The 24317-nt window shown below is 43.6% G+C and overlaps 1 protein-coding gene across 1 annotated transcript in view; it reads left to right on the top strand.

Moving 5' to 3' along the window:
• The window catches only part of DGKK (diacylglycerol kinase kappa), a 176039-nt gene extending 152994 nt beyond the window's left edge, over positions 1-23045 (top strand). Inside the window, exons 18-28 of the mRNA XM_052662711.1 lie at positions 833-940; positions 5790-5886; positions 6156-6263; positions 6896-7009; positions 7357-7491; positions 11235-11395; positions 12088-12229; positions 13494-13580; positions 17130-17240; positions 21366-21489; positions 22966-23045. Of these exons, the coding sequence (XP_052518671.1) occupies positions 833-940; positions 5790-5886; positions 6156-6263; positions 6896-7009; positions 7357-7491; positions 11235-11395; positions 12088-12229; positions 13494-13580; positions 17130-17240; positions 21366-21489; positions 22966-23045 (1267 nt within the window). The remainder of the gene's footprint in view (positions 1-832; positions 941-5789; positions 5887-6155; positions 6264-6895; positions 7010-7356; positions 7492-11234; positions 11396-12087; positions 12230-13493; positions 13581-17129; positions 17241-21365; positions 21490-22965) is intronic.
• Positions 23046-24317: the final 1272 nt, after the last annotated feature.

The raw sequence follows: 24317 nt of genomic DNA, 5'->3' as shown, positions 1-24317 counted from the left end.
GCCACTGGCTTAAGTTCATATCTGAGACCTCAGTGAACTTATCATTTATCACTTTGATCAATGGTGTGCTAAAAAATGTTTAACAACCAGCTCCCAAGGGTGGGTGGCAGGTGGGAAGCCCTGATTTATTCCTGTTATAAACCTTCCCATTATGGCCTATTTCAAGCTACTGATACAATGTCATTGATTGCAGAGTTGGGAATTATAGGCATAATCAGCTTACATAAGCTAATATGAACTGTCTCCAGCACACCACTGGTTTTAATGGATGGATGCAAAAGAATCAAATAAACTGCTTGTTTTGTTTGTTTGTTTGTTTTTATTCTACATATATCTACCTTCTTTTATAAGGTTTTCCCCCCTCAAATGTGTGGTCACTTTGCCCTTGGATGTGAAAGTGCTAAAAGGAGTTCAAAAATCTCTAAAAACAGTAATACAGAGTTTCCTCTCATCATACATTTTAATATGAGATACTTAAAGTTTCTTTTTGGGAATAAGTCAATGACTCTTATTTCCTTCTAGTTTATGTGGAGAAAATATTGGCCACTCATATTGGACAGTCTCCAAAGGCGACTTCTTCATTATGAGTCTCAATCCCACTGAATCCTCCCAGCTGGCTGGGTATCCTCTCTTACAGCTAATAAGCTACTTGTTAACAAAATAGGATATCTACATGTGCCTCTCAACAATATTAAATTAAGCCTTGTACCCAATGTAGAACAGGCCTTCTCTCATTGGTTTTGAACATTCAGATAAAGTCTGCAGCCCAGTGATAATACCACTTCTTTCCCATACCAATGTCTACTCTTTTCTTCCCTTTGGCTAATTTCAGACGCTTCAAAGAAAAGCGTGTCATGAACAACTATTTTGGAATTGGACTAGATGCTAAAATTTCTCTGGAATTCAACACCAGAAGAGATGAACACCCAGGACAATACAAGTAAGGAAAAGAAACTTCCCTGCCCACATGCAAACACACAATCACAATACACACATGTACTCCTGCTGCTGCTGCTGCTGCTAAGTTGCTTCAGTCGTGTCCAACTCTGTGCGACCCCACAGATGGCAGCCCACCAGGCTCCCCTGTCCCTGGGATTCTCCAGGCAAGAACACTGGAGTGGGTTGCCATTTCCTTCTCCAATGCATGAAAGTAAAAAGTGAAAGTGAAGTCGCTCAGTCGTGTTCAACTCTTAGCGACCCCATGGACCGCAGCCTACCAGGCTCCTCCGTCCATGGGATTCTCCCGGCAAGAGTACTGGAGTGGGGTGCCATTGCCTTCTCTGACATGTACTCCTACATCCCCCATATCACAAACAACAGAACTCTTTTGAGAAGTAAAGAGTCCGTCATTTGAAAGTAAAACATTAGTTCAAAGCTTAGCCTAATAGGATAGCTTGCCCCAAATGTTGACCAAATCTGTGATGACTGCACTGGTATTCTGAACTTGGAGCCATCTTCATAGTCTTGACCTGTGGACTGCTGTGTAAATACAGCTACCTGTGTTACTGTTAGTGAAAACAGATTACATTGATTTGATTTAGCCATTTCTCTATCTTTGTTCTGTCTCTGAGAATTTGACAAGGTCCTACTAGTAGTTTCAGGTCTGCTTTTGTTTGGCAAGGCTGCAAAGTATCAAAGATCACTCTACTGGTTCTTAGGGTTCCTAACCTGGTTCCCCTGGACCTACTGATTTTACGCCATCCAGGGCTGGCCTGCTTGGCACCTTCTAGTACTTTTGTACTGCAGATATACCCTAAGGCAGCCTCAGAGTTCTTTTTTTTTTTTTTCTAATTTTTATTTTTACTTTATTTTACTTTACAATACTGTATTGGTTTTGCCATACATTGACATGAATCCGCCATGCGTGTACATGAGTTCCCAATCCTGAACCCCCCTCCCACCTCCCACCCCATATCATCTCTCTGGATCATCCCTGTGCACCAGCCCCAAGCATCCTGTATCCTGTATTGAACATAGACTGGCGATTTGTTTCTTACATGATAGTATACATGTTTCAGTGCCATTCTCCCAAATCATCCTACCCTCGCCCTCTCCCTCAGAGTCCAAAAGTCCATTCTATACATCTGTGTCTCTTTTGCTGTCTCACATACAGGGTTATCATTACCATCTTTCTAAATTCCATATATATGTGTTAGTATACTGTATTGGTGTTTTTCTTTCTGGCTTACTTCACTCTATATAATCTGCTCCAGTTTCATCCATCTCATTAGAATTGATTCAAATGTATTCTTTTTAATGGCTGAGTAATACTCCATTGTGTATATGTACCACAGCTTTCTTATCCATTCATCTGCTGATGGACATCTAGGTTGTTTCCATTTCCTGGCTATTATAAACAGTGCTGCGATGAACATTGGGGTACATGTGTCTCTTTCTATTCTGGTTTCCTCAGTGTGTATGCCCAGCAGTGGGATTGCTGGGTCATATGGCAGTTCTATTTGCAGTTTTTTAAGGAATCTCCACACTGTTCTCCAAAGTGGCTGTACTAGTTTGCATTCCCACCAACAGTGTAAGAGGGTTCCCTTTTCTCCACACTGTCTCCAGCATTTATTGCTTGCAGACTTTTGGATTGCAGCCATTCTGACTGGTATGAAATGGTACCTCATTGTGTTTTTGATTCGCATTATCTAAAGCCTCAGAGTTCTTATGGTAGATTGAAATTATGAAGAAAAATAAGCACCTCCTCCATCCACCATCATCACTCCTGCCACCTGCCACCAGAACGTCTTTCTCACAGCAGGTCTGGACTGAGAAACAAGTACTTTATCAGATAAGCATTTTGAAAATATTGTTTCCCAGTTGCTTGTCTTTTTTGTTGTTATTGCTTGTCTTTTCATGTAATGGTATCTTATGATATAGAAAACTTTTGAATTTTGATGAGTTCCTATTGATTGATCTATTTTTTATACAGACCATGATTTTGATGCTGTATCTAAGAAATCTTTGCCTAACCTAAGGTCTTAAAAATTTGCTCTGTTTTCTTCCAAAATTATTGTTTTTTCTCTTACCTTTAAGTCTGTGACCTGCTTCAAGTTAATTTTTATGTGTGGTGTTAGGTAAGAACCTAGTTCATCTTTTTGCACATGGATATCCAATTACCACAACACCATTTTTTAAAACTATCCTTTGAATTGTATTTCCCCCAACAAATTGTGTTGGCACCTTTGTCAAAAATTGCTTGACCCTAAATATAAAGGATTTTTTCCTAGACTCTCATGTATTTTCCACTGATCTATGTATCTATCCTATGCAAGCACCACACTGTCTTGATAACTGTAGCTTTATAGTAAGTTTGGAAATTGGGAGATGAAAGTCCTCCAACTTTGTTCTTTTTTAAGAATGGTCTTATTTGTTGTAGGTATTTTGCATTTCCATATAACTAAGCTCTGATTTTTAATAGATGAGGAAACTAAAGTGTCCAGAGAACTTATGGTTTAAAGCAGAGTGCAAATAATTTTGTGCTAGCCTTGTTACATTTCAAAACCCATGCCTTGTGGCGGCTCATTTCTGTGACTCTACTTTGAAAGTTCAGAGTAGATTCTATCCAGCCTTTCTAGGGATTGTGAGTATCCTGCCTGCTTTTATCAGAGAGTCTACAGTAAGAAGGACCTTGTTCTTCCCACCTCCACCACAAGTCTCCTGATATCCTTGCCTGTCCCATATTCTCTCCACTGGGCCCTCCTCTACAGTCTGTCTAGTAAGACAGACTTAGCTGTCTTAGCTCTATTTTATAGCACTGAATTAAGTGTTTAGCCTTTGACTGTGTGGACCACAACAAACTGTGGAAAATTCTGAAAGAGATGGGAATCTCAGACCACCTGACCTGCCTCTTGAGAAATCTGTATGCAGGTCAAGAAGAAACAGTTAGAACTGGACATGGAACAACAGGGTGGTTCCAAATCAGGAAAGGAGTACGTCAAGGCTGTATATGTCACCCTGCTTATTTAACTTATATGCAGAGTATATCATGTGAAATGCTGGGCTGGATGAAGCATAAGCTGGAATCAAGATTGCCAGGAGAATATCAATAACCTCGGATATGCAGATGACACCATCCTTATGGGAGAAAGTGAAGAAGAACTAAAGAGCCTTTTGATGAAAGTGAAAGAAGAGAGTGAAAAAGCTGGCTTAAAACTAACATTCAGAAAACGAAGATCATGGCATCCAGTCCCATCACTTCATGGCAAATAGATGGGGAAACAATGAAAACAGTGTCAGACTTTATTTTCTTGGGCTCCAAAATCACTGCAGATGGTGACCGCAGCCATGAAATTAAAAGATGCTTGCCCCTTGGAAGAAAATCTATGACAAATCTAGACAGCATACTAAAAAGCAGAGACATTACTTTGCCGACAAAGGTCCATCTAGTCAAAGGTGTGGTTTTTCCAGTAGTCATGTATGAATGTGAGAGTTGGGCTGTAAAGAAAGCTGAGTGCCAGAGAATTGATGCTTTTGAACTGTGGTATTGGAGAAGACTCTTGAGAGTCCCTTGAACTGCAAGGAGATCCAGCCAGCCCATCCTAAAGGAAATCAATCTTGAATATTCATTGGAAGGAATGATGCTGAAAGCTGAAACTCCGATACTTCGGCCACCTGATGCAAAGAACTGACTCATTTGAAAAGACCCTGATCCTGGGAAAGATTGAAGGCAGGAGAAGGGGATGAGATGGTTGAATCCATCACATCCAGTGTCCATCACTGACTCGATGGACATGAGTTTGAGTAAGCCCCAGAATTTGGTGATGGATAGGGAAGCCTGGAAAATCTCATGGACAGAGGAGCCTGGTGGGCTGCAGTCCATGGGGTCACGAAGAGTCAGACACGACTGAGCGACTTCACTTTCATTTTTCACTTTCATGCATTGGAGAAGGAAATGGCAACCCACTCCAGCATTCTTGCCCGGAAAATCCCAGGGATGGCTAAGCCTCGTGGGCTGCCGTCTATGGGGTCACACAGAGTCGGACACGACTGAAGCGACTTAGCAGCAGCAGCAGCAGCAGGGAAGCCTGGCGTGTTGCAGTCCATGGGTTCTCAAAGAGTCAGACATGACTGAGCAACTGAACTGAACTGAAGTCTTTGAGATACAGGTCTTACAAAATCCCTCCACTTTGCCAGAAAACTTATGCTTCAAAGAAACTGCAGTCTGTCACATATTTCAAATGAAATTGATTCCAAGAGGCTAAAATCTTGATCTCCCAGAGTGGCACTTGCTGGTATGTACCAGCCAGGTGGGCTTCCTAGGTGATGCAAGTGGTAGAGAAACCAATGCAGGAGACATAAGAGAAGCAGGCTCGATCCCAGGTTCAGGAAGATCCCTTGGAGGAGGGCATGGTAACCCACTCAAGTATTTTTGCCTGGAGAACCTCGTGGACAGAGGAAGTTGGTGGGCTACTGTTCAAAGGATTGCAAAGAGTCAGAAACAACTGAAGTGACTTAACACGTACAAGCCAGTTATGCTCACAGCTTTTATGAGCTTTATTTTTAAATATAGCCTATCTCTTGCAAAACTGAACCAATATCAATAGCAAGTGACAAATCAATGGGATGCTGAGGTCTCAAGGACACCCAGGAACCCATTACAGCTGGTGTATGAATAAGGATTCCAGTTACACTATCCTAGCATTCCCTCTTGTGTCACATTACCATGACTCCTCCCTATAACAAGGCACTTGAGGAATAAGATAGCATCTTGTCTTACTTTTCTTCATCCGTTTACCTTTATATTATTCACCCTCTGACTATCTTTCTCTACCTTTATCTCCCTGTAGTAGCCGCTTTAAGAACAAGATGTGGTATGGCCTTCTGGGAAGCAAGGAACTCTTTCAGCGCTCTTACAGGAAACTGGAAGAACGAGTGCACCTGGAGGTCAGTGGAAAAAGAGGATGATCCTTCCTGGGCGTGAAGAAAGGACATATCATGACCTTGAGAATCAACTTCCCTCTATATCCTTAGTTCTTCTCAAGCTTTAACCCTGATCCTCACTCATGGGAGGAAAGCATGAAGATAGGTTTCCATTTTATGGATAAGAAAATGATAGCATGGCGAGAAGACAGAGCCCTTCCCCCATGTCTGTAAATATCCCTTCACACTGGTATCTGAGGAGCCAGCCAATAAGGGCTATTCTTTTCTTTCAGTGTGATGGAGAGGCCATCTCCTTGCCAAATCTGCAAGGCATTGTAGTGCTCAACATTACCAGCTATGCCGGAGGCGTCAACTTTTGGGGAAGCAGCACGGCAACCACAGTGAGTATGGAACAGGGAATGGGGAGGGAGAAAATCTTGACCCCTCTAAAGTCTATCAGAAGGAGAGCTGAACTGACTGGAGTGTGGGGGAAAAGGAGGCAGGCTGGGGACCATTATTAGCAGCTGTATGACGAGTATTTTTAAGGCAATTACCACCCTAGAGCACAAGAATCAGCTGAAAACCTGAGGATCAGATCAATTCTTCCGTGTTGCATGGACTTTGAATTTTCCATTTCTCAAGCCTGACAGATCCTTGAAAGGTTGACTGCATCATGAACTTTTCACTAAGGAGGTCTGTCAATAAAATCTCCTGAGAAACTGGTCATGAATCCTTTCCTCTGAGCTCACCCAAGAAGGCCATGAGACCAGTGGCTTTGGGGATTTATGATGCTATATTGGACAGGGAGGGAACCAGCTAAGAGTTGTGATCTCAAAAGGAGCTGAGTTTAGAGCTCAGTGCCTTTCTCCCAAGTTGGCTTCCTGACCTCATCCTTCCCCTTTTCGTAATGTAGTAGTTTCTCTACTCTTCATGAGCTAGAAAAAATTTTACCATGAGCTTTCAAAGCATACCTGTGTGTGACAAAGTGTGGTTCTTCAAAAGTGAGGTATGTGACACAGTTCTTTTTCTTCAGGAATATGAGGCTCCTGCGATAGATGATGGGAAGCTAGAAGTAGTGGCAATCTTTGGTTCTGTACAGATGGCAATGTCTCGTATCATCAACCTCCATCATCATCGCATCGCCCAGGTAGGCACACGCTGGGTGGGCATCAGAAAGGGTCTGAGCTCTGTGGCTACAGCACAGGATGTGGGGTGCTCCCAGGAATTAACCAGGTATAAGAATGGCAGGGTGGAGGGAGTAGGGTATCTGGTAGGCAGCAAGGTGCTGGCTGAGATTAGAAACAGAGGTGGTAGGGACCAAAGGAGCAAAAAGTCTAGAGCAAACATATGTTTCCTCCCTGGGATACTCTGATTCACATTTTTGCTGATCCTGTTCAGATACACATTTAGGCTGTGACTGTGAGCTTATCAGATTAGTCTATAGTCATTGCCTGATTTTTCTTCCCCATTCTCCCTCCTCCTCTTCTCTGGCAGTGCCGTGAGGTGATGATAACTATCAATGGTGAAGAAGGTGTCCCAGTGCAGGTGGATGGGGAGGCCTGGGTTCAGAGGCCAGGCCTTATCAAGATTAGATACAAGAACACTGCTCAGATGTTGACCAGAGATCGGGTAAGAAAGGAAATGCTCATCTTGGGCTCCTCCACTGTCTCATCTACAGCTATCACTTGAGTACTGAATGCTTCCAGTCAGGCAGAATTTCTCAAAGGGAGGTCTGCATGACATCTCAGAGTCACCTTGGGTGCCTGTTAGAGATACTCATTACTATGCCCCACAAGTTCCCACTGCATCAGAATGGGGAAGGGTATTTCCTGGGAACTTGCATTTGCAGACAAGCTCTCTGAGATACTCTCATACATAGAGACACTTGCAAAGCACTGTCCAAGAGAGCGACACAAGGAGCTGCCTCCTGTGGTTTTCAACAAAGTTGTCCTCATTCTTATAATGCACAGAGAGCTAAAGACCTCAGTGGTTATGGAGAAATCTGCTCCCTCAACAAGAGATTCTTCATTGAATAGGATCTTTAGGTTCCAAATGGTATGGTCCTAACAGAAGCAGAAGATATTAAGAAGAGGTGGCAAGAATACACAGAAGAGCTGCACAAAAAAGATCTTCATGATAATCAAGATAATCACAATGGTGTGATCACTCACCTAGAGCCAGACATTCTGGAATGTGAAGTCAAGTGGGCCTTGGAAAGCATCGCTACAAACAAAGCTAGTGGAGGTGATGGAATTCCAGTTGAGCTATTTCAAATCCTGAAAGATGATGCTGTGAAAGTGCTGCACTCAATATGCCAGCAAATTTGGAACACTCAGCAGTGGCCACAGGACTGGAAAAGGTCAGTTTTCATTCCAATCCCAAAGAAAGGCAATGCCAAAGAATGCTCAAACTACCGCACAATTGCACTCATCTCACATGCTGGTAAAGTAATGCTCAAAACTCTCCATACCAGGCTTCGGCAATATGTGAACCGTGAACTTCCTGATGTTCAAGCTGGTTTTAGAAAAGGCAGAGGAACCAGAGATCAAATTGCCAACATCTGCTGGATCATGGAAAAAGCAAGAGAGTTCCAGAAAAACATCTATTTCTGCTTTATTGACTATGCCAAAGCCTTTGACTGTGTGGATCACAATAAACTGTGGAAAATTTTGAAAGACATGGGAATCCCAGACCACCTGACCTGCCTCTTGAGAAACCTATATGCAGGTCAGGAAGCAACAGTTAGAACTGGACAGGGAACAACAGACTGGTTCCAAATAGGAAAAGAGGTACATCAAGGCTGTATATTGTCACCCTGCTTATTTAACTTATATGCAGAGTACATCATGAGTAATGCTGAGCTGGATGAAGCACAAGCTGGAATCAAGATTGCCGGGAGAAATATCAATAACCTCAGATATGCAGATGACACCACCCTTATGGCAGAAAGTGAAGAGGAACTAAAAAGCCTCTTGATGAAAGTGAAAGAGGAGAGTGAAAAAGTTGGCTTAAAGCTCAACATACAGAAAACGAAGATCATGGCATCTGGTCCCATCACTTCATGGGAAATAGATGGGGAAACAGTGGAAACAGTGTCAGACTTTATTTTGGAGGGGCTCCAAAATCACTGCAGATGATGATTGCAGCCATGAAATTAAAGACACGTACTCCTTGGAAGAAAAGTTATGACCAACCTAGACAGCATATTGAAAAGCAGAGACATTACTTTTCCAACAAAGGTCCGTCTAGTCAAGGCTATGGTTTTTCCAGTAGTCAAGTATGGATGTGAGAGTTGGACTGTGAAGAAAGCTGAGCGCCAAAGAATTGCTGCTTTTGAACTGTGGTGTTGGAGAAGACTCTTGAGAGTCCCTGGGACTGCAAGGAAATCCAACCAGTCCATTCTAAAGGAGATCAGCCCTGGGTGTTCATCGGAAGGAGTGATGCTAAAGCTGAAACTCCAGTACTCTGGCCACCTCATGCAAAGAGTTGACTCATTGGAAAAGACTCTGATGGTGGGAGGGATTGGGGGCAGGAGGAGAAGGGGACGACAGAGGATGAGATGGCTGGATGGCATCACCAACTCGATGGATGTGAGTTTGAGTAAACTCCGGGAGATGGTGATGGACAGGGAGGCCTGGCGTGCTGCAATTCATGGGGTCGCAAAGAGTCGGACATGACTGAGAGACTGAACTGAATTGGTAAGGCATCTTAAAGGGCTTCCCTGGTAGCTCAATTGGTAAAGAATCTGCCTGCAATGAGGGAGACCTGGGTTCAATCCCTGGGTTGGTAAGATTCCCTGAAGAAGGGAACAGCTACTCACTCCAGTATTCTGGCCTGGAGAATTCCATGGACTGTATAGTCCATGGGTCACAAAGAGTTGGACACAACAGTGACTTTTACTTTCACGGCATCTTAAAATACTGCTTTCACAAATATCACCTCAGCTAAGCCACCTAAAGCTAGAAAGGAACCATTATTGATCAGTGTTCAGTGATTACAGGCTTTCTTACACTGTGGCTTATGCACAGTCCATAGACACAGCACTAGTGAAGGGATGGGATGTCTAGTTTATAAACTACCTGCTTTGTGTTGGGCACTTTACGTATATTCTCTCAAATATTCCTCTCAACCATCTATGAGGTTCAGTTCAGTTCAGTTCAGTCGCTCAGTCATGTCCAACTCTTTGCGACCCCATGAACCACAGTATGCCAGGCCTCCCTGTCCATCACCAACTCCCAGAGTTTACCCAAACTCATGTCCATTGAGTTGGTGATGCCATCCAACCATCTCATCCTCTGTCTTCCCCTTGACCTCCTGCCCTCAATCTTTCCCAGCATCAGGGTCTTTTCAAATGAGCCAGCTCTTCGCATCAGGTGGCCAAAGTATTGGAGTTTCAACATCAGTCCCTCCAGTGAACACCCAGAACTGATCTCCTGTAGGATGGACTGGTTGGATCTCCTTGCAGTTCAAGGGACTCTCAAGAGTCTTCTCCGTCAACACCACAGTTCAAAAGCAACAGTTCTTTGGTGCTCAGCTTTCTTCATGGTCCAACTCTCACATCCATACATGACCACTGGAAAAACCATAGCCTTGACTAGATGGACCTTTGTTGACAAAGTAATGTCTCTGCTTTTCTACATGCTATCTAGGTTAGTCATAACTTTCCTTCCAAGGAGCAAGCGTCTTTTAATTTCATGGCTGCAGTCACCAACTGCAGTGATTTTGGAGCCCCCCAAAATAAAGTCTGACACTGTTTCCACTGTTTCCCCATCTATTTCCCATGAAGTGATGGGACCAGATGCCATGATCTTCGTTTTCTGAATGTTGAGCTTTCAGCTAACTTTTTCACTCTCCTCTTTCTATGAGGTAGATACACTTATTCCCATTTTACAGGTGAGGAAAATAAGGACCAGAGAGGTTAAATACTTTTCTAAAAGTCACATGACTAGTGAATGACAGAAGCACAATTCAAAATTAAATTAGATCTAAAATTAAATCTGGCTCTAAAATCCATCAGCACATATTGCCTAGATTTGGCAAAGAAGGGAGCATGAAATGGGCTCCACTGTCTTACTGATCATGATGCCTTCCTATAGAAGCTTCTGGAAGACAGACATCTGTCTGATTCAAGCATCTTGTCCCAAGACTTGGCATTGTAACAGTAAAAACAACAACAAAACTAAAAGTGCTTAGTATTAAAGACATTGAATAAAATGTTGGACAGATGTATAAAGTGTGGAGATGGGTGTATGGGGGAATACGTGGGGCCCTCATTCCCCTTGACCCACACATATCAGACTCACAGACAGACCTGTCATGTGCTGTCTTAGCTAACAGCAGTCATTAGGATCTGCCACTGTCTTCATTTCCAGGACTTTGAGAACTCAATGAAAATGTGGGAGTGCAAGCATTCTGAAATCCAAGCTGCCTCTCAACCCCAGCTGGATTCCCAGGAATCTCAAGATAGCCTCTCTGATGAGGAGTATGCCCAGATGCAGCACTTAACTCGGCTTGCAGAAAACCTCATCAGCAGGTAAGTGGTCTGGCCCAGATGCAGGCCTGGAAATCCCAAGAAGGGATAGGGAGAAGAAGCCAACTTGTGTCTGTAGGCTACTGGAGAGCATGACCTCAGAAAGGAGTCTTGCCCAGAGCTCTGAGGATTGAAAGGGACCCTAACAATCCAGACAGGAAATAGTCTTTGTAGTCAACTTGGACTTCTCCCCTTAAGTCCAAAGACGAATTTTGATCTCTTCCTGCTCCCCCAGACCCAACAGGATTTAAAATGTTTATCCTTGGCCTTAAATATCAGGAAGGCCTTAGAATTTCTGGAATCAGCTCCTTCCTCTATTTTCTAGCCTCCCACTCTTCCAAAGTACCTAGTATCTAATTCAGGTAAGATAAGGATGGACAAAGTGGGAATTCCCTGGCAGTCCAGTGGTTAGGACTTGGTGCTTTCACTGCCAGGACCCGGGGTTCAACCCCTGGTTGGGGAACTAAGGTCCCCCAAAAAAGGATGGACAAAAGTGAATACCTACAGAAGAGTAGAAATATTTTCTGGCATAAGTGGCTACCTAGAAATGAGTAGAAATAACAGGAGGGAGTAAAGAATACAATTCAGGTACTCAGAGCTTTGATTTTTTCTTTTAATCCTAACCCTCACAAGTACCTCAGACCAGAAGTCCTTCAGAACTCTAGACTTGTTTATCTCTCCTTGCTTTATTACAGACTTACTGACCTGAGCAAGGTCCACCAGCATGTGTCTGTCCTCATGGATTCTGTGAATGCCAGTGCTAACACCCTAAATGAAGTATTTTACAAACAAGAGAGTGGCAATGAGACAGCTGCAGCTTCCTGCACTCCCATTGAGGTAAGGAAGGAAGGGGCAGATGAAGGAAAGGAGTAAACCAAATAGGAAAGGGGATAGAAGGGAAGGAAGAGGAACCAGAGGCTAGATAGAAAACCCGAGCAAATGACATGGGAGGAAACTGATGGATGGAGTAGAAAGGGAGGCAGATATTCCTTGACTTGTTACAGGTTCAGAGTGGCTACTGGGAGAATCCCATAGCAGACTTCATCAGCCTGAGAGCTATCTGCTACACTGGTCTCAAGGAGAAATAGCCTGTGAATGGAGAGGAACTTGGCTTTGGCCCTTCCTCATCCCAGGTGGATCCCTGTATAACCTGTTAAGGTGATACTTGTCATTGAAACCTGGACTCCAGGTTGCTTTGGTTTTCCTCTTGAGGGAAAGGTCCAGATTAGGATGCTCGATGTTAAATGTGCCATCTCGTGACTTGACCCACTGGCAGAAGATTTTTAAGTGATGTTTGTAAAAAGTAACTTTATGCTAAGAAAAACAATATAAAAGGGCCACATACAGGATCAGGGTCTCCTAAAATATAGGCTACCTATTTATGGGGAGCCAGATCTTCATTGGAATGGGCCTGGAGTTTCAAGAAGAGAGATGGTTAAGCCTAATTCCACATTCCCTAGAAAAGGTGGCTTTAGCTAGCAGCATGGAGAAGGCAATGGCACCCCACTCCAGTACTCTTGCCTGAAAAATCCCATGGGCGGAGGAGCCTGGTGGGCTGCAGTCCATGGGGTCGCTAAGAGTCGGACACGACTGAGCGACTTCACTTTCACTTTTCACTTTCATGCATTGGAGGAGGAAATGGCAACCCACTCCAGTGTTCTTGCCTGGAGAATCCCAGGGACGTTGGAGCCTGGTGGGCTGCTGTCTATGGGGTCACACAGAGTCGGACATGATGGAAGCAACTTAGCAGCAGCAGCAGCTAGTGGCAAGAAGTGGCCTCAAACTTATGTCCGGTTTGCATATTTTGTGTTTCCCTATACCCAAAGTACTCAATCAGTGATGATAAATGCAAAGTTGTCCTATGTTGCTACATAGGACACACCAGTACAGCTGCACTTATAGTTGATAGCTGGCATCAGTTTTGACTGGTTGCCGCCCATGCTGAACTATTAGTTGTGCTATATTGTGAATATTACTTTTTTACTTACAGCCACATCCTACTAGCCTGCCCCTACCTTCCCATAGAAAAGCCAGTTGCATGCTTACTAACCAGCAACTTTGTCTTTGTCCTTTCCCTTCCTTTCTTTTCTTCTCCTCTCAGACTTTAACCAGAAATGATGCAGTAGATGTTACATTTAGTCTTAAAGGGCTCTACGATGACACCAAAGCTTTCCTGGATGAAAACTTGGTGAGTGGATGGGTTTGGAACAAGGGAGGGCAATGTATCCCATCTAAAGTTGGTCACAGTCTGCACTTGGTTCTAGGGCACTGGAAAACATGTAGGAGCATTTTGCCCACGTGTTTATCTGGCAGTCCCTGCTGTGTCATCCTCACCTAGAGTTATCATTGATCTTGTCACTTCATAAATTATGCGAGTCCATAGGAACTATCATATCCTTGAAGAAAAATCTCCCCCTCTTCTTTGGCAAATGTCTCTTAGGTCCATACGAGACCAAACAGAAGTAGGGTGTTCTCATTATACCCAATACAGCTTCAGTAGAAAAGGGTGAGCTCTTTTGAGCTGCTCTGTGTCTCCCGAGTTTCCACAATACATCTTTCACCATGTGGGAAGAGAATAAGGAATAGTGGGGAAAATTGGCAGTCTCTGAGTTCAAATCTGCCAGTTACTAACTGTATTAATTTCCTAAAGATGCTGTAACAAACACTGAAGCCTGGGTGACTTTGGACAACAGAAAGTCATTGTTTCACTGTTCTGTAGGCTAGCAGCCTGAAATCAAGGTGTCAGCAGGGTTATGTTCCCTCTGAAACTTGTAGGGAAATCCTTCCTTGCCTCTTCCTAGCTCCTGGTGATTTGTTGGCAGTGTTTGGACCATTCCTTGGCTTGTAATATAGATGCATTTCTCCAGTCCTCCATATTCACATGGTGCTCTCTCTGTCTTCCCATGGCTGTCTCCTTAAAGGACACCAGTCATACTGGATGAGGGCCAACCCTACACCAGGGTCCAGACCAGGCCAATGATCTCAGTAATTACATCTTCAGTGACCCTATTTCCCAATAGTTGAGGTACTGAAAGTTAGGATTTCAAGATATCTTTCTGGAGGGAACACAAATGAATCCATAACAGTATCTATGTGAGGTAACTTCACCTCTGTTTCCCAACCTACAAAATAGGGATTGTAATCTCTACCTCTCCAGGTTGTTGTCAGGATTAAACAAACTACTGTTTATTAAGTGCCTAGCTCTGCCTAGCAGCTTGACAGATGGTAGATTTTATCAGTGTTAGGGAAAATGGACTGAGGCTCAGTTTTTGAGCTACAACAAGAGTTGCTATTTCTCATACTGCAAAGCCCATAGGCACACCTGGTGAATGTGCGCTAATGAGTCAACTGAACATGACCAACCCACTTTGAGTTTCACTGCTAAGGCCCTGAGGAAGATGCTGTTCTTGCCTCTCATCTAATTAAGGTTTATTTGAAGAAGGGCCTGTGAGTTGATTTTGAAAGAAGTGCATCCACTTCCCCCTTCCATTTGCACATCTAATTGGCACACTGCACAGGTGGCAGAGTGGCAAAGACAATCAGGCCAGACTGTCCCAACATCTGAGCCGCAGGCTAGAGTTTCAGCCTTTAGAGACAGCACCAGGAATACCTTCTATATATAGATAGAGCTCAATGACCTTGCCAATTTGGGCAGCAGGAAATATGGGAGCCTGGTCTCTCATTGACACTCAGGCTTTCTTGAGGCTCATGGGCTCATGAAAATTGATTTATACCAGCCAACAACCCAAACCAAGCACATACCACACTTAATAAAGAACCTGGTAAGGACCCACACACACACAAACATCCAAATGAGACCTGGGTGCAAATGGAAGCTAAGAAAGGCCATATCATGAAGGTGGCATGGACATAAGGTTTATTTCATTTGAATGTTGTTATTTCTCCCTTTGAAGGAGGAGGAAAATAAGGAGCTCAGTGTTGGGAGAGGGTTGTAGCCTTTTGATGAAGAAAATCCCAGCCAGTAACTCCAACTTCCCTTATTTGGCAAACTGACTTAGCGATGTGTTCGAACAGGAACAAGAAGTGAGCAACACAGTCCCCTGAGTCAGTTTGCACATTTATCTCAGAGAAGAGTCCTGGACAAGGTCTCTCTTGGAGCCAGAAGGACAAGAAAATATAGCATGAGATTCAGGCCCACCCACATACTATTTTTCAGAGCCTGATTCTCTAGGTGCCAAAATAGGAAGTTCTTAGGAAGCCATTTTACTCCTCTCCTATTATGATCAGGAATAATCTTCTAAGGCCCCAGCTCCTCATTTTACTCTGTGGCTGTGGGTTTGCCTACCAAACCCCTTTGGAGCATTGCTTGTAAGTATGCCCTCAAGGACCCCTGCCCCTCCCCCTTACCCTCAAGTGAGGACATGTCTGCCTGTCACCACCAATGCCCAGCCCACCACATGCACAGACGTGTCCTGTGCACCTGGGCTGCCCTGTACTATCCTAACTCATTAGTTGTAAAGCAACAGCAGGAGATCATTTGTCACCATGACTTGGTCACCCTCTCATATCCCATCATGATTGGTCATAATCTCCAATCCCACCCCACCCCCCCACTCATTCACCTGCCACTCATTTGTGACAGTTGGCAAGGTTCCACTTAAGGCTGGCCCATGCACAGCAAGAAGCCACATAAGTATCAGATTGAAAGTAGAGCACATGCCAGCGAGGAGAGATGAAGGCAAGTTAGGTGAGCTGGAAAGGACATCAGGGCTGATGATATCGGCATGCATCTATCCTCCCAGCTCACTAATGGAATAGGAACTATCTCACCCATGTTGTTGGTCTGGAACTTGGGTCTTCTAAGTTGGAGATGATTTTAGAAGAATCTATTTTAACTCTTCCATGGAGTATACAGAGTTCATCCTGTGGGTGCTGGGGGATACTTAAGCTTTGTTTCTTGAACCTGTGAGACAAGCCATCTGAAACTATTTCTTATTTACTAAGAGTGAATAGCTAGGGGCTAAAAGCACAGCCTGGAGAGGCAGACCCTCTTTGCCAGGAAGGGAAATTTTGAGCCTGTCTCTCTCTAGCCCTCCCCCTTGCTTCACAAAGCAGCCTTTAAATTATGGTAACTGGGTAATAAAGATTCCCCCCCAACCCTAATATCTAGCCACCCCACATACCCTTTCTGGGATAGTATAGTATAGAGGATAGGCTATAGAGTTAAATAGATCTGGTTTCTGTCTAGTCATACGATCTTGAGCACTAAACTCGAGTTCAATTTTCTACCTATAAAATGAGAACAATAGTACATCATAAGGTATTATCAAGCTACTGAGAAAATGGAATGAAATCATGTATGCATGGTGCCTAGCATATAGTATGTGCTCAAAAATTGGTAGCTATTATTATGAGGACATTTTGATGTCTCCAGAGCCTTGAGGATCAAGGGTAGGACCTTTATCCTGGACCCTAAGCTATTGGGGTACAACTCAGTGTTAACTTTTACTGGTCAAAGGGCCTCTCTGCTTGCAAACTGTAAGTGTGCCAAGCTCCAAGGAAAACATCACTATCTGATTTTTTTTCCTGAATCTCCCTATTGAGAAAGTCAAGAGCTGGCTGAGTATACTTTCCAGTGAACCTATGGACCAAAGGAGATATAAGTTGGCAACCTGTGGTCTAATGGCCACTAGGCAGGGACCGGGAGTTGAGGAGAAGGCATGAGTCTGTGAAGTACTAGGCATTGGATACTCACTCTTTTTCCTGTTTTCACCAGCTGAGAAACGCTGAATATGAGGCCACACTGAAAATTTCCCTGGATGCCATGAATAAGGAGTTTGAAAAGCTATCCAAGATTGACTGGATGAATTCAATCCTTTTCCCAGAGGTATGTGACCTGTGGATTGGGAAATAAAGGGAAAGGGGGTTCTTCCTGAGGGCTTTGCCTTCCAGTGTAAGCCAGGACACAATGACTGATATAGCAGATGGAGACCAGTAGTGGCTTTCAGCTTGAGCTTAATGGAGCCTCCTCCTTGCATCTCCTCTCCATTTAAGTAGACAGGACAAGGCAGAAGGCACATTGAAAAACTAGATGACCATGGGAACATAACCAGAAAGAAGAACCACTCTGTAGAGAAGATTGGAAAAGAATAAGCAAGATTGGTCTTTTTTTGTGCTTTTCTCCTGGCCACAATTCCCCTCCCCTGCTTAGTACCTGCTACCAGGACTGAATTTCATCTGTACATACCATTAGGGCCAATACCAGTTGTTTACAGCCAACATTTGTTCTAAATGGTTGGTGCCCAGGCCATACTCGTGGTTAAATCAACCAAGTATCACCTCTCCTTGCTGCTTTCTGTCCCTCCCACTCTGGGAGGAAAGCAGGCTTTCTCAGTGCCTTCCCCTAGCACATGTGTGGCTTAAAAGAAAATCAAGCATGGCAGCAGTGGCTACAATATAGCTCTGGGGATGTTGTCATTTTTTGACAATTCTGAGTGCTTTCCTGAGATGGAAAAATAGTGCATTTCATAAATCAAATGACTGAAAGATGTCTACCTATCACCAGGTAAGTTACTCCCATTATGGTCTGACAGGGTTTTTCTTTAAACTTCTCTACCATGGAATTGCTCATTTCAACACTGTGTAGGAATCCTTATTTATTCTGCTCATTATACCTGTTTTCTGACTTTATATACCAGTTATATGAATGTGAGCAAGCCATACAAGGATTTGGACTAGTGCAGCAATTAGGCTACCATTTAAGCGAAAACACAAAAATCAGATTGATTATATTCTTTGCAGCAAAAGATGGAGAAGATCTATACAGTCAGCAAAAACAAGACCGGGAGCTGACTGTGGCTCAAATCATGAATTCTTTATTGCCAAATTCAGACTTAAATTGAAGAAAGTAGGGAAAACCACTAGACCATTCAGGTATGACCTAAATCAAATCCCTTATGATTATACAGTGGAAGTGAGAAATAGATTTAAGGGCCTAGATCTGATAGATAGAGTGCCTGATGAACTATGGACAGAGGTTCGTGATAGTGTACAGGAGACAGGGATCAAGACCATCCCCATGGAAAAGAAATGCAAACAAGCAAAATGGCTGTCTGGGGAGGCCTTACAAATAGCTGTAAAAAGAAGAGAAGTGAAAAGCAAAGGAGAAAAGGAAAGATATAAGCATCTGAATGCAGAGTTCCAGAGAATAGCAAGAAGAGAAAAGAAACCCTTCCTCAGCGATCAATGCAAAGAAATAGAGGAAAACAACAGAATGTGAAAGACTAGAGATCTCTTCAAGAAAATTAGAGATACCAAGGGAACATTTCATGCAAAGATGGGCTCGATAAAGGACAGAAATGGTATGGACCTAACAGAAGCAGAAGATATTAAGAAGAGGTGGCAAGAATACACAGAAGAGCTGCACAAAAAAGATCTTCATGACTAAGATAATCACGATGGTGTGATCACTCACCTAGAGCCAGACATCCTGGAATGTGAAGTCAAGTGGGCCTTAGAAAGCATCACTACGAACAAAGCTAGTAGAGGTGATGGAATTCCAGTGGAGCTATTTCAAATCCTGAAAGATGATGCTGTGAAAGTGCTGCACTCAATATGCCAGCAAATTTGGAAAACTCAGCAGTGGCCACAGGACTGGAAAAGGTCAGTTTTCATTCCAATCCCAAAGAAAGGCAATGCCAAAGAATGCTCAAACTACTGCACAATTGCACTCATCTCACACACTAGTAAAGTAATGCTCAAAATTCTCCAACCCAGGCTTCAGCAATATGTGAACCGTGAACTTCCTGATGTTCAAGCTGGTTTTAGAAAAGGCAGAGGAACCAGAGATCAAATTGCCAACATCCGCTGGATCATCGAAAAAGCAAGAGAGTTCTAGAAAAACATCTATTTCTGCTTTATTGACTATGCCAAAGCCTTTGACTGTGTGGATCACAATCAACTGTGGAAAATTCTGAAAAAGATGGGAATACCAGACCACCTGACCGGCCTCTTGAGAAACCTATATGCAGGTCAGGAAGCAACAGTTAGAACTGGACAGGGAACAACAGACTGGTTCCCAATAGGAAAAGGAGTACGTCAAGGCTGTATATTGTCACCCTGCTTATTTAATTTATATGCAGAGTACATCATGAGAAACACTGGGCTGGATGAAGCACAAGCTGGAATCAAGATTGCTGGGAGAAATAACAATAACCTCAGATATGCAGATGACACCACCCTTATGGCAGAAAGTGAAGAGGAACTAAAAAGCCTCTTGATGAAAGTGAAAGAGGAGAGTGAAAAAGTTGGCTTAAAGCTCAACATTCAGAAAACTAAGATCATGGCATCTGGTCCCATCACTCCATGGGAAATAGACGGGGAAACAGTGGAAACAGTGTCAGACTTTATTTTGGGGGGCTCCAAAATCACTGCCGATGGCGATTGCAGCCATGAAATTAAAAGACGCTTACTCCTTGGAAGGAAAGTTATGACCAACCTAGATAGCATATTGAAAAGCAGAGACATTACTTTGCCAACAAAGGTCCATCTAATCAAGGCTATGGTTTTTCCAGTGGTCATGTATGGATGTGAGAGTTGGACTGTAAAGAAAGCTGAGTGCCAAAGAATTGATGCTTTTGGACTGTGGTGTTGGAGAAGACTCTTGAGAGTCCCTTGGACTGCAAGGACATCCAACCAGTCCATTCTAAAGGAGATCAGTCCTGGGTGTTCTTTGGAAGGAGTGATGCTAAAGCTGAAACTCCAGTACTTTGGCCACCTCATGCAAAGAGTTGACTCATTGGAAAAGACTCTGATGCTGGGAGGGACTGGGGGCAGGAGGAGAAGGGGATGACAGAGGATGAGATGGCTGGATGGCATCACCGACTCAATGGACATGAATTTGAGTGAACTCCAGGAGTTGGTGATAGACAGGGAGGCCTGGCATGTTGCAATTCATGGGGTCGCAAAGAGTCGGACATGACTGAGCGACTGAACTGAACTGAACTTAAGCAAAAAAGCCATAGGCAAATTCAGGTCTTAAATGATTTAATAACTTTATCATATGCCTTTGCTGCTCTTGACCAGCAGCCCTCTGGGAAAAACATGCTGTTATGCAGATAATGAAGCAAACTCTTGTAGTAGTACTTCCTTCCTCAGTTCAACTATCTAGCACCAAGCCCCTGACCTAGACAGACAGACTGGATGTTGAGAGAACTAAGACAAACAGTCCATGTTCTGAGGTCTCAATATTTGAATTTGCCTTGTCTGGGCATAATCTATTTTCTGGACTTCAGTATTTCCATAAAGATGAAGAAATGAGACTCTAAAGAAGGGCAGAGTAGATTGAAAGGCAGGAAGACGTTGATCATTCACCTGACACCCACCTTGCTTGCCTTAATGCCACAGAAGATGCAGATCCACTTTGATGGGGAAAAGCAGGAGGAGAGTCAGTTGTTCATTGGGCTTTCCAGAGCTTTGGTTGAGAGGGAAGGTCCTATGCCCTTACTTTAGGTTTCTTCTGAAAGGCAATTCAGAAGAGCAGTAATACATATGAGAGCATTTATTTAGGGGCTAGGCGTTTCCCAGGTGGCTCAGTGGTAAAGAATCCGACAGCAATTCAGGAAACCCGGATTCTATCCCTGGGTCAGGAAGATCCTATGGAGAAGGGAATGGCTACCCACTCCAGTATTTCTTGCCTGGAAAATATCATGGACAGAGGAACCCGGTAGGGCAATAGTCCATGGGGGTCACAAAGAGTTGGACATGACTGAGCGACTGACCACACACACATTAAAGTGTTTAGCAAAGCATCTGGCACAGAGCAGGATCTTGGTAAAGACCAGATCCCTTCTCAGGTATGGTACTAGTGAGTAGGGATGTCTCCCACACCTGAATAGATAGCAGATTGGGCAGCTTCCTGCAGCCATCCTTGTTCACCATCTCTCCAAGTCTCTAAGAATTGTTTCTATTAGGCAACTAACATTTTGACCTTCCTTTTGTCATGCCTTGCTAGGAAAAGTCCTCAGACACTGACAGCAAAAGCTTCAGATTGAAAGTTAAGTTCCCCAAATTGGGGAAAAAGAACTCAGAAGAGGAATACAAGCCTAAATCAGGCCAAGGCATCCCAGGTTTTATTGGTAAGTTTCCCCCAGGGTCATGAAGACCTCCCAGCAGCCTGGGTCCCTCCCTCCCAAAGACCTGAAGCTCACATTAGAAATGTGTGCAGGTACAGTGGTAATGGAGGAGGCAGCCAGCTGGGAGCCAACTTCAGGTGATACCAAGAAGTCTCTTGGATAAAGTATGAGTTAGAAAGTGATATGGAGGGACTTCCCTGACAGTCCAGTGGTTAGGACTCCATACTTCCACTGCAGGAGGCACAGGCTTGATCCCTGGTTGGGCAACTAAGATCCCACGTGTTGTGCAGTGTGACCATAAAAAAAGACAGACCTTTAAGGAAAAAAGCAAGTGGTTATGGACACTGACAAGAAGAGAGCCTGAGCGGCAACCTTACAGTGCAGTCTCTGTGATGTAAACAGCTGCAGACGAAAAAATGAGAATAAGCAGTTAACTTTCCACATGATTCATTCCTTTCTTTGTTGATAAAGTATTGCAAAATAGTCATATTTAGATATCTTTCCCAGTCAAATACAACTACAAGCTTCTGGTCCTGCTCCAGAAAGCAGTATTATTTGACATGGGTTGAGAGTGTCATGTCGGTATGAGCACCTACAGTGTCAGGAACAGTTTTCATGATCTATCTAAACACTCCTATTCTGTATCTGTTATAGTCAGTCCCTGGAAATGCAAACTTTGTTTCATTATTTGAATTTTGGTTCCACCTCTTCTTCAAAATACAGGCTTCCCAGGTGGCACAGTGATAAAGAAGCCACCTGCCAATGCAGGAGACACAAGAGACATGGGTTTGGTCCCTGGGTTGGGAAGATCCCCTGGAGGAGGTCATGGGAATCCACTCAAGTATTCTTGCCCAGGAAATAAGAGGAGCCTGGCGGGCTACAGTCCATAGGGTCGCAAAGAGTCAGACACGACTGAAGCGACTGAGCACTTCTTCAGAATTGGACTTAAATGTTCTTGATATGTCAGTGGAACTCAAAAGAATGTTCCCTTAGAGTTGTCAGTTATGCCAATTCTGACTTCAATGGTCTCTCCTAAATTTTGAGCCTAGATGACCTGGAAGCTTGAGAGAGATAACAATGGTGGACATAGGGGAAAAAGAATGGAGGGTGGTAGTTTTTTGTTTTTTGAGATTTGCACAGATACCAAGAGAGAATTTCCTGGATCAAGTTGTGTTTGGTCCAGCTATGTTGAGTCCCAAAGAATCTGCCAGCTAGGAGACCCATGGTGCTTGAGAGTCTTTCTGAATACTCAGAAGGGGTCAATAGCAGTTTCATGGGTTATCAGGTTCTAAGAACTCATCCCATCTGTGTTTGGCTCGCATGGTATTAGCTGGTTTTCTAAGATGACTCAGAGATGGCTGAGACAATATGAACAAATGAGTGTCTCCTAAAAGACTGTTTGCTCTCTTTAGGGTCCCTACATTTAGGCTGGCAAAGTGCTAACCTCTTTGTTTCTATATTTGCTTTTTTTCTCTAAAGGAAATTTGTGGCATCACAGACATCATGAAGATGAAGCAAAATATGATGATTCTCCAACACCATCAGGATCTCAACTATAATCCTGGAAAGATGGAAGAAATCACAACATTTAGGATTCTACTAAAAACTCTTGAAACCTCAATACAGGCTAGACTAAATTATTTCAGAACAAACATGAGCACCACCAAGAAAGATCCTCCAAATCTTTACACTAATACATTTTTGTCTGGACTCAATCAGGTCTCCTTAGAGGTTTACATTTTCTCATTGGCCAAAGATTCTTGTTCCGAGTTGTCTTGTTCAGTTCTCTTCGTGCATCTTGAGCAACTACAGTATTTAATTGAGATATGCTTTTTGTGAATGGCCTAGGATCTGCAAAGGATTCAAGGGAGTTCACTTTTTCAGGGACTTGGGGAATGTTTTTCTCTGGCAGAAAAACTGCTGATGCTAGGAAATGAATGAAAGAAATACTCTCAGGGAGGTGAGGAGAGGGGTCAGGAAAGCCAGGTGTGGTGGTATTTCTCCCCTAATCCCTGCCAATTGCAACTTGTAACTTCAGGAGGTCTCTACTAGTTGACTTATTAAAATGAGAACTAGATCATGGGGGCTTGTGCAGTTGCCTGTTACAATGACCATGTGAGATCTTTTCTTGTGGTGACTGCTCTCTCTGCAAAACCATTCTGTTTTTCCATGTGCGCGTGTATGTCTTTGCACATGTCCAGGTGGTGCTCTGGTGGCTGGGTGGGCCGCCCATTTGTTGGAACTCACCCCTATGGCAACCATACAGGCTCCCCTCCTACTGCCTTCATCCTAGCCTGCATGCCTCCATGGAGTGTTTTGCTGCATTCTTGCTGGATTTTTTAACTAAATGTTTTGCTGCTGTGCTGCAGTATAGTTATGTATAGAGACACATAAAGATGTATATATATAAATATATATATATATATTTTTAAGAACTGAAAATACAACTCGACCTCTAAATGACCCTATAATTTATTGTGCTAACCCAGGAATCCCTCCCCACCCCCACTACCCTACACACACATATGCCTCTACCAACTGCCCTAGTTCTTGGTGGAGCTTCTAAACTTTTGGTGCATTTTCAGCGTCTTAGAATTGGCTGGGATCTACCTATGGCCCAGCTGATTCTGACGCCCCCTTGAAATTCTGAGCCAGGCCACAGAAAGGGGAACAAAAACATCAATGCCCTAGAGAAGGGGGCTAAGCTGGCATGCTGCCTTTTTTGCTCTATCTGTCCTGGACTCTACATCAGCAACTGCCCCAACTTATGCTGTCCCCTCACCCAATAAACAGTATATGGAGCAATGAGGCCTTGAGCTCTTTGACTTAGA

Source organism: Budorcas taxicolor, chromosome X, assembly GCF_023091745.1.
Source record: "Budorcas taxicolor isolate Tak-1 chromosome X, Takin1.1, whole genome shotgun sequence".
NCBI lineage: Eukaryota > Metazoa > Chordata > Mammalia > Artiodactyla > Bovidae > Budorcas > Budorcas taxicolor.
This window is presented reverse-complemented; position numbering and strand designations above follow the sequence as displayed.